This window comes from Gavialis gangeticus, unplaced genomic scaffold, assembly GCF_001723915.1.
Source record: "Gavialis gangeticus isolate Ggan-Ray unplaced genomic scaffold, GavGan_comp1, whole genome shotgun sequence".
Lineage (NCBI taxonomy): Eukaryota > Metazoa > Chordata > Crocodylia > Gavialidae > Gavialis > Gavialis gangeticus.
In genome coordinates, this window is record NW_017729011.1 from 20,684,176 (window position 1) to 20,693,969 (window position 9,794).

At 45.3% G+C, this 9,794-nt stretch overlaps 1 protein-coding gene across 2 annotated transcripts in view; it reads left to right on the forward strand.

Moving 5' to 3' along the window:
- Nucleotides 1-9,794, forward strand: part of OLFM1 (olfactomedin 1) — a 72,181-nt gene that overhangs the window by 36,884 nt on the left and 25,503 nt on the right. The window contains exons 1-3 of one of the 2 annotated variants that reach the window (XM_019510781.1): nucleotides 7-203; nucleotides 2,362-2,511; nucleotides 8,094-8,249. In XM_019510781.1, coding sequence (XP_019366326.1) covers nucleotides 54-203; nucleotides 2,362-2,511; nucleotides 8,094-8,249 — 456 coding nt within the window. In that variant the 5' untranslated portion in view covers nucleotides 7-53. Of the gene's footprint in view, nucleotides 1-6; nucleotides 204-2,361; nucleotides 2,512-8,093; nucleotides 8,250-9,794 lie in introns of those variants that run through there. The other variant, XM_019510782.1, reaches the window with a different exon arrangement.

The following is a 9,794-nucleotide window of genomic DNA, read 5'->3' on the forward strand; positions in this document are numbered from 1 at the left end:
TGGCTCGGCTCGCGCAGCCCGCGCCCGCCCGGGCATGAGCCCGGCGCGCAGACATGTCGGTGCCTTTGCTCAAGATCGGAGTGGTCCTCAGCACCATGGCCATGATCACCAACTGGATGTCGCAGACGCTGCCCTCGCTCGTGGGGCTCAACACCACCAAGCTGACCGCCGCCACGGGGGGCACGCTGGACCGGAGCACGGGAGTGAGTGCCCAGGGGCGTTAGGAGCTCGGGGGCGGGTGCAAAAGACGGGGGGAGACTGGCCGGTGTGCGCCCTGCAGGAAGGCAAGTGCTTCCCACCCCCCTGGCTCTCGGAGGGGAAAGCCCGTCTCTCTTCTTAGACCACGGGGAATAGTTGGAAGGAAACAAAAAATCAAATCTTTCTTTCGGGTTTAAATCTTCCTGCTCCCCTGGCATCCCGAGGGGAGCATCCCAAGGGCTGGGGTGAGGAGGGCGGCGTGTTGGATGGGCTTTTGCAGGGCTGCAAAAATCCTTGCTTCTCTGGCGTGTTTGTGGGAAGGGGGGCCGGGGTCTGTGCTTGACACTGGGTTCGGCTGCAGCTGCCGGCAGTTTCATAGATATTTAGGGTCGGAAGGGACCCATGAGATCATCGAGTCCGACCCCCCAGTTGGGTGTGCACGGATTTGTAGTCTGACCCCCAGTTTGGTGTGTGCAGATTTTGCAGTCCGACCGTCAGTTGGGTGTGTGCAGATTTGCTACCTTAGAGGAAGGGCACGGTAAGGGCATGTTCCCCGCCGACAGACTGCGGGCTGGGCTGGCTGCCCCTGGCCAGCCTGCAACCGTGCTGTGATGCCCCTCGTAGCTGGCCCTCCTGTTACGTAACCTGTTAGGCACCAGTCTCCTGCATAGAAATAGTGGGGGTGAAGGCAAGTCTGGAGGTCCCCCCCGCCAGCACTACAGGGTCCCCTTCCGAGAGCTGAGGCACTCACATGCCTCCAATCGATAGTCATTACTGGTTGGAAAATGCATCGGAGAAGTTGCAAGTATATTTCAGCTGGGTCTCATTGTTCCACTTCCTTCCCCTGAAAGGAGACTATAGATTCTGCTCTTATCTATTGGAATTGGCTGAGGATCACACTCCTCCTTACTTCCCTGAGTAGGAAGGCATTGACAGCTCGCACCTCCCGGCTGCAAGCTTCTGTCTCCATAAAGGATGTAGCATGTTACAGCTCCACTGTTTCAAGATGAAAAGTATTGAAGGCAGCACATCTTTGCCCTGGGAGTGAAGCGGGTAGTTTCTACCACATTGCCAGAACAGGATTGACCCAAAATCATTTGGACCGCTTTACAGAATCTCCCTGTCTCTGCCCCTGCATCTCTGTGTCGGCTCGGCTGTTTGCAAGGTTATAGAGAATATATTTAATCAATCAAAACAGCATTTTTTCACGCACACCCCCCACCCCTTGCCTGAGGATGCTGCTTTCTTCCAAGTGATCAGAGATGAGGCTCTGATTAAATAATGCATCGTGCAAAATGTTGCGTGATCAAAGGGAATGGAGATCACTGGTGCTTTTGGGGTAGCGCAGGGCTGGAAAATGAGCATAGTTCGGTTGCTGGCTTCCCTTTCCATCAGTGCATTATGGAAGCCCTGCTGGAGAGGCTGGTTACATCCGCAAGGCTGCCTCCCTCCTTAGCTGGCTGGCTTTCACAGGCAATGAGTCTGGGATTCCCCTTCCACGGATTTGCTGAACCCTTCCCAAAATATTGCAGTGCTGGCAAGGAGCCCGTCAGGGCTGGTTGGGGTTGGGGGGTGAAAATGCAAGGGGACTTTTACTGTTCCAGGCTAATTTTCCTGTTTCAGGATCTTGGAGAGCTCTGCAGATGCCCATTGATTACAGCTTAGCTCCAGGGAGGCTGTAAACTCCCTCTTAGCTCGGGATGCACTTCATTCTCGGCGTGTCAAGGAGGAATCGAGTGCATCTTATTCATCAGCTCTCGCCCAGCCACCGTGTGCTTCAGAGCTCGCTCAACTAGTGTGTTGCAGCAGGCTAACAAGACCCTACTACCCTGATTTTCTCCACTACATACCATCCCCCTGGTCTCCCCTGCCCCATCCCTATTCACCTGCTTTGACAATTGCTCTTTCTTTCATACCACCAGGCTCAGAGCTCCTATGTCCCAAATCCATATCTTTGCATTGTAAATGCTTTCTGTCTTCTCCTGCTAGCTGGGCGTTCAGAGAAACCTCTCCTCTTTCTTCCATGAGATACATATCCATAGCTCATTTGCACTGAAATAGGGTCCATGCCTGTTTTTTCTCATGTACCATCTCCCCATGCTCTGGCTATCCCTTTGCAAGTCCCCCTGCTTTACTTAACCCCCTTTTCTGTGTGTTGATTAGGTGTTGCCTACCAACCCAGAGGAAAGCTGGCAGGTATACAGCTCTGCCCAAGACAGCGAGGGACGTTGTATATGCACAGTGGTGGCACCCCAACAGACGATGTGCTCACGTGATGCTAGGACAAAGCAGCTGAGGCAGCTATTAGAAAAGGTAACAGCCTGGAGTCCAATATGAAAGGGCCAGGGTGGCGGGGGTGGGTCTTAACTGAAGACAGCGGGTAACGTGCAGAAAATCTGGACTCAATTCTTGACTCTCTTGCAAGACTTTGGGCAAGTCTTTCTGTGTCTCATTCCCTCACTGGGCAAATGGGGATAATCATTCCTCCCAGGTCTGAGGGTAAATTCATTCATGGCTATACGGTGTCTAGACAGCTTGGTAATGAAGGATGTGGGTATATGCCGAGATCTTGCAGAAGCTGCTATGAAATGTGATCGGGACCTGCATGATTCAGTGGGGAGGGGGGGTGGGAAGAGATGTCTGCAGTTGACCCTAATAACATTGTTTTTCATTAATTTAACACAAGTATTTTCAAAGGCTGAATTTCAGAAAGACAAGAGGGGACTAGAATTGAAAATGAAGCCTGTGCACTTTGGCTTGTATTGGTACTTGAAAGGTTGAATAAAACAGCACAAGTCATCAACATCAAATGATGAAATGATGGTTGGTGGTTTTCTTTTTAACATTGACACCCGTTTGATTAGTTTTTAATAGTCCGCCATCCAGCAAGATCAAAAGAATCTCATTAAGGACCCATCCTGCTAACAGGAAATTTTCTGGGTAATAGGTTCTATTGAGGATACTCTGTTCCTTGGGAAATGGTGTCATTTTTTGTTTTTTTGGGTCGGTTTTTTTGGTTTTTGGCTGTTTTTTTTAACGCAGGCGGACTCTTGTGTTGGGTATGTAATTATCCTTTATGTCTAAACACTGTGCCAGCATGCTATGTACATGACAAAATAATTTTTATCCTGATGCTTAGAGAAAATTGATGCATTAGTCACTCATAACGATTACAAACCTACACTTAAAAGATTTGAATCTCTATGAGTATATTAATGGAGAAATGAGCAAGCTGGCCCTTAAAATTTCCCCAGTGTGAGTAGCACGAGTTTCTAAAAATAATCACAGAGGCTTTTTTTTTTTCCCTTAAGAAATAAGAACAGTTTGTCCAATAGAGCAAACCTTGAGCTAAGAAGGAACAAGCATTGAGCTATCAGATTGCCCTGAGTTCAGAGATCCACCGGCTTCCTGGAGCTACTCACATGAGCAAAACAAGCCTCAATTAACCCCTTCTCTAATGGGAAGAGTAGCTATGGTATTAAAGACGTGAGAGGCAGTCATTACCAAGAGAGACCGTGCTGAATTATCAGATGATCATTTTCTTCCTTGGATGACAAACAGTTCGGTGACTACCAGCGCATACAAAGAGGGGAAGAATGATATTTGAAGCCTGTTAGCTAGAGCTAACATGTACACCAATCCATAAGAGAAGTTATAAAGAAAAGGGCAGGTCCTAGTGGTTCACATGAAGCTCCAGACCTTGGACCTTGCTAACCACTGAAACAAAATCCTCTTAGTGAAGTGCGACTGCAGCCACTTCTGGCAAATCTTTAACCACCCATAGAAGATTTGCAACTATTTTTGCGCCCCCCTTAAGACCAGCATTTTTAGTCCCTTAATTCTGTGATGAGAAAACTAGCATCTCCTTTTTATTCCCAAAGAAATGTACCATGTTACAGGTACACTAGTCGTTTGATTTTCAAAGGAAGAAAGCACTATAACCTACTGTTCACCTTTGGAGGGAGTAAGACATCCTCTGAACTGGTCAGGGCATCAGTGTATTTATGCGAGTGAGAAGTAGAAGGGATTTCTTCCTTTGCAAAGTGCAGTACCTTGAATGCTGGGCTTTGTACACAGGTGTTGGCAATTCAGTGGAGGTTCAGGTTCAAAGCTGGTAAATGCTTCCCTGCTCTAAACGATATGGATACTAACATAGAAAAATAAAGATAGGGTCCAATGTAGTTAGTACTTCCAAGGACCTCTTGGAGCTTAAAAAAGTGTAGAAACAAAAGCTAACACAGTCCAGCCCTCCATCATTCCCTGGTGGATAGATTAAGGGTAGAGGCTTAGGAGACTGCTATTGGTCTCATCCTGTGGCTGAAGGAACATTGGACTCGAAGGAAACTCCCCAGTCAAGTAGTTCAACTCCCTTGATATCACAGGCAAGTATATCAAATCCCAGTAATCCCTCTCTGATGCTTCTTGCTCTTCGTCTTACAACAAGGTGGGCTTGTTTACTCCCCACCATCCCTGGAGGGTCTTCCAGAACTGTGTCGCTCTGATGGTTAAACACTTCCTAATCTCCATCTAAATGTATTCATGGGCACTTGTCCTGGTGACAGTGTTGTCCTTTAACTTAAATAGCTCTTCTTCATCCCTTGTGCTTGTGCTAGGGTATAATTTATGTTGCCCCATTTTATTGGCAGGCTTTTATAGACTCCTTTCATAAATTGGCTCTAAATATCATACCCCTGAGATCCTTCTTTTGCTGATGGGGAGAGTCCAGAGTGCCACCTCTCTCCTCTCATTGCTTGCAGATCTGGATGAGAGTCCTCATAATCTGTTGTCCTGATGCGCACCCAATTTGCCCCAATCTTTGCAGGCTATTGCAGTAGAGTCTCCTGCATTTATATCCAGAGATGAAGGGCTCAGCCCCCACATGAGCCAGATGGATTGTTTTTACCTAAGTGCTCTGCAGCACAAAGGGCGTAGCCCACAGATCAGCATGATCAGGATTTTGAATGTATTACCTAGCGTATGTGCCTTCCTAGAGCCACCAGGCCAAATTCTGCTCCCGGTTACCCTGGGAGAAATCGGGAGTAACTCATTGTCAACAAGGTTGGCATAACCAGTAGAAGAATCTGAAGCACTATTTATTAATTTTCTGTTTCCCCAAGTTAAAATAAATTGTTTTCCCCATGACAGCCATCAGCTTGTCCATCCCATTAAGTTTCTGGAACATTAATTTCTGTGCACACTTGGACTAGGTGTATTGCCAACTTGTGGGTAGAAACAGTCGTTTTAGCTGAGGTTCTTCAGGGTAACTTTGAAACCTAATGAGGAAACTTGGGTGAAATTAAAGAGTTAATGTCTTTTGCCTCAGTCCATTGAAGCCGACAAGCACACATTTAACTTGAAACTCATGGGGCATCTCAGGGAAGCCAAGTCGTGTGCTTTAAGTGCTTTGCTGAATCAAGGCCTTCATATGGTAATCAGATAAAGCAAAGAGATCGTTAAATGATAAAGTGTGCTTTATTTTTGAAGATCCAGAATCAAAGACATTGATTTTTTTTACAAATGCCCCTTCATGAATGATTCTTAAAACAAAAAAAAATTCAACCCTTATTAGCAGCGACTGAAAAGGATTTGCACTTTCCATCAAGCTCATTGCTGAAATAGCTTTCTTTACCATATGTTACCACATTAGCACCCTGTCCTCATTTGCCTGCATTAATTTGTGCAGCATTGGGCTTTTAATTGGAACAAATGCTGGCTAAATTCATCTGCCCAGTGTTGTGGACTCCTAAACTTAATCCCAGTTCCATTTGGTTAATGTATAACGTGGCTCTGTTATGCGGATGCAGATTAACTCAAGAAAGGATTGGTTGACTCAACGGGATAAGAAAACCCAGCAAGGGGAATGAGAGTAGACAAACCACCCTCTTCCTCCTCAGTCCAGGAGGAGGTCCGCAAATTCCTTCCCGTCCAGTGAGGGGAAATTATTGCCTTACTCGTCATTGCCAACACCATGGGGTGTTGACCTCTCTTTCTCGTCCACCCCACTCAAGGCAGCTCATGCGAAGGGCTTGTCTTGGGTGGTGACACAACTGGTTGTTGATGCAGGGACAGAGGTAGATGGATGTAGGAGGTGACAGAGCCTGAAATCCTTCCTTTTTGAACACTGAGCTCAGGGTCATGATTTACTGGCCTTCATTTTGTTCATCCCAGTTGGACAAGATACTTCTCCTTCTAAGTCCCACGCCACCGAACCCCAATGTGTAGGTTCTCCATAATAATTTGAATAAATCCTTATCGTATTTTCCCTGTCATCAAATGCTGATGAGATGAAGCTCCAATCATTACAGAAAACGTGCGCAGATGTCAGGATGTCTTGCTGGGCTGTCCCCAACAAAGCTCAAGAGATGTTCGGAGGTCCTGCTGGGGATCACAATTATTTCTGCAGTCCTAGCTGAAGATGAGCTTCAATGGCTCAGAGACATTCAGGGGAGGAAATGCTGGCTCTGGGGACTGTTGAAATGGTCCAATGTTTCCTCATTCCTTGAGCCACTGAATGTAAAATTGGGAGCTAGCTGTGGCAGCATGGCATTCAGAGAACTTCATGCAACTTATTTGCAATATGAAGTCACAGCAGAGAGAGCAATATTGCCTTAAGATTTGGGTTGTGGTTAGCTTCTCATTGGTAGTGGGATCTGGACATGACTCAGTTCAGAAAGGCACTACTTCAACTGCAAGAGCAGTCCAAAGTGATGTCAATGGACTTATCATTATGAATATGTTTGCATCATGCTGAGGCCTAGAAGCTGCACCATAGACCAGGTCCCTGTTGGGCGACTGTGTAGACGCAGCATGAAAAGACTGTCCTTGCCCCAACAGCATTCAAGGTACTCATTCATAAAGATGAAATATATCAACTAAGGCTATGCTTCAGTGCTTTGCTGAGCAAGAGCTATACTTAACAACAGTAGCATTGAAAAGGTGTGTTGGGGGGGATATTTTAATAAATCAGGTGATAGCTCCTCTTTAAAACCAGGTCATTTTGATTATCTATTTGCTTTCTTCTTTACACCTTGTTCAGTCCCAGCGATCTTTGTCCCTTAATCCCAACAGCCGGTGCTCTCACCACAGGTGCAGGTGAATGATTACAGCATGTGAAAGTTGAGATTCCAAGGGCCAAATTGTATTTCCCCTTCACACACCCAAGTGGCACTTACATCACTGTGTAACAGCAGCTTTTGGCACGTAAATCACTAAGGGTGTTGGTGGTAGATCGCGTTGATTCCAATAATAAAAGTTCTTGAAATGGTGACCATTACAATCAGAAACCTCAGATTCATGAATGCATTATTTACTAGTTTATCCGCCTTTGCTTGCCAGTCAATGTATTTTTAGTGGCGGATGATATTGCAAATAATAAAACAAAGACCAGTCTATTTGGCTATTGAGGTTTTACTAGCTGGATTTGAAAGTTTGCACTTAGGCAATCAATGAATACCTCTTATGTACATGAAAGAATGGTGATTTATACCTGAATAGAAACACCATTCTTAGGCAAATAGGCATCTGTTTAACAAATAGTCTTTCCTCCTGCAAAAGCAGGCATTGTGTGCAGATTCAGCCTATCAAAGAGGCCATTAAGACTAATGCATTTTATTCTTGACTACAAGCCTTATTTGCATTTATGATTGTTGGATTATTTTCTAGAGCACGGCAGAATAAATGTTTATGAAACCAATTTGCTGTGTTTTGGAGCACGTGGCCATAATACTATCAGATGCTGTTGATTAACTGGTAAATAATGCATATGCTGATTACTCTTTAGCTTTGTTGACTAAGTGGGAAAAGGTCAAAGTTTTGTATCATAAGGGAAATGATGCTGCTTGGCTTTTAGGAAGCTTTTTAGTCCCCCCTATAAACGAGTTGCCTTTTTCTGACAGGTGCAAAACATGTCTCAGTCAATAGAGGTGTTGGACAGGCGGACCCAGAGAGACCTGCAATATGTTGAGAAGATGGAAAACCAGATGAGGGGGTTGGAAACAAAGTTCAAGCAAGTGGAAGAAAGCCACAAGCAGCACCTGGCAAGACAGTTTAAGGTATGTACATCTTCCAACCTGCTAATGAGGTTACAGAATCTGTCTCTCTTCCACAATGTAGTATGGGCTAAACTATCAGAAGTGAATACAAGTCTCCCAGTTTAGATCAATAAACCTAATGCAGGTTGTCACATTAAAGAGGGTTCGAGGCTTCCTGAACTGTGGGCCTTAGCCAAAGACTGTCATCCAGATTGCCTCAATAGTTTCAGACCTGCTATGAGCTGAATTTCCATGCATGGACTGCATACAAGGGGTTTCCATTCATGCTTTGCAGAAGGGTCTCCTTACATGTGCTTACTGGTCACAGAAATATAGCACAAAGAGAAAAAGGAATGTGGGGAAAGAGTGTGTATGTTGCTAATTTTTTTTAAAACTAGCCCAATATTCTCACCTTAAAGAACTTGAGTCAAACAGGCAGCAATATCTTTCATAGTTGTCAGAGTGGGCAAGGATTCAGGATGAAATCCTGGCCCCACTGAAGTTTTTGGGAAAACTCCTGCTGAGTTCAGTGGGGTCATGGATTGGGCCTATTTTTCTTCTGAAACAGCCCTGGGCTGGAGCATTGCTATCACATAGTCCTGCATTCCTTGTGCCATTTAAATGGTATACTTTCCTCTTCTGCTCCTTTTGAGAGATTATAGCAAGCCCAAAACCAAGACTGAATTTGGCTAAACTGTTTCACTTCCTTTAATCTGTCACATTTTACATCAGTGGAAGCAAATGGCAAAAACATGTTCAGTCCCAGACTAATGATTTTGGCATGCAGGGGCAAGGTTGGTTTGATGTGAACTATATATGTTTGGTCCAGATGCCCCCAAATACAGAACTTGAGAGAGTGCCCTTTTAAGTAGTTCCCATTATAGTTAATGGCAAAACTCTCAGGGACTCTGGTGGGAGTAAACCGGCCCGGCCAATACAGTTGGTCCACTTTTTATTTTATTTCATTTTAATTTTTAATTTTGAAATGCTGGGCAAGTTTTGAAATGCAACCCCCAGAAATTGGGGGGGTGGGGAGGAAATGTCCAAAGCAACTCTCATGAAACTTTTCCTCTTGTTTTTAACCAAGTCGGGAGCTGGTTGAAATTCTTTAACTTGCCGATTTTCATTGAAGCGCTGAATGAATTAAAAATGAATAAAGAGAAAAGATTGATATGAATGTTCTTGAAAATTTCTACCAACCCCCTCTTCCCACAACCAGTACTTCTCAGTGGGCACGCCTACATGTTCGTTAATGCGCTTTTGCTTATGAGCATTAAATTTAGTATCTCTGGGCGCCTATACACAAGCGTGGAGGCTGTTCCAACGTGCAACATGTTGGAGTAGACTCGGTTAACCGAGTCTGCTGGAGCATGGCAATCACCATGCTCCAGCAGCCTCCTGTGTCTCATGTATCAGTGTCCCCAGGCTTAAAAATGGCAGCGGGGGCACTTGAACTAAAGCTCATCAAATGAGCTTTAGTTCAAGTGCCCCTGCTGCCATTTTGAAGTGCAGGGATGCTGATACATGCGAAACTGAGGTGCTTTGATTAGAGCGGCTGTCAGAGCT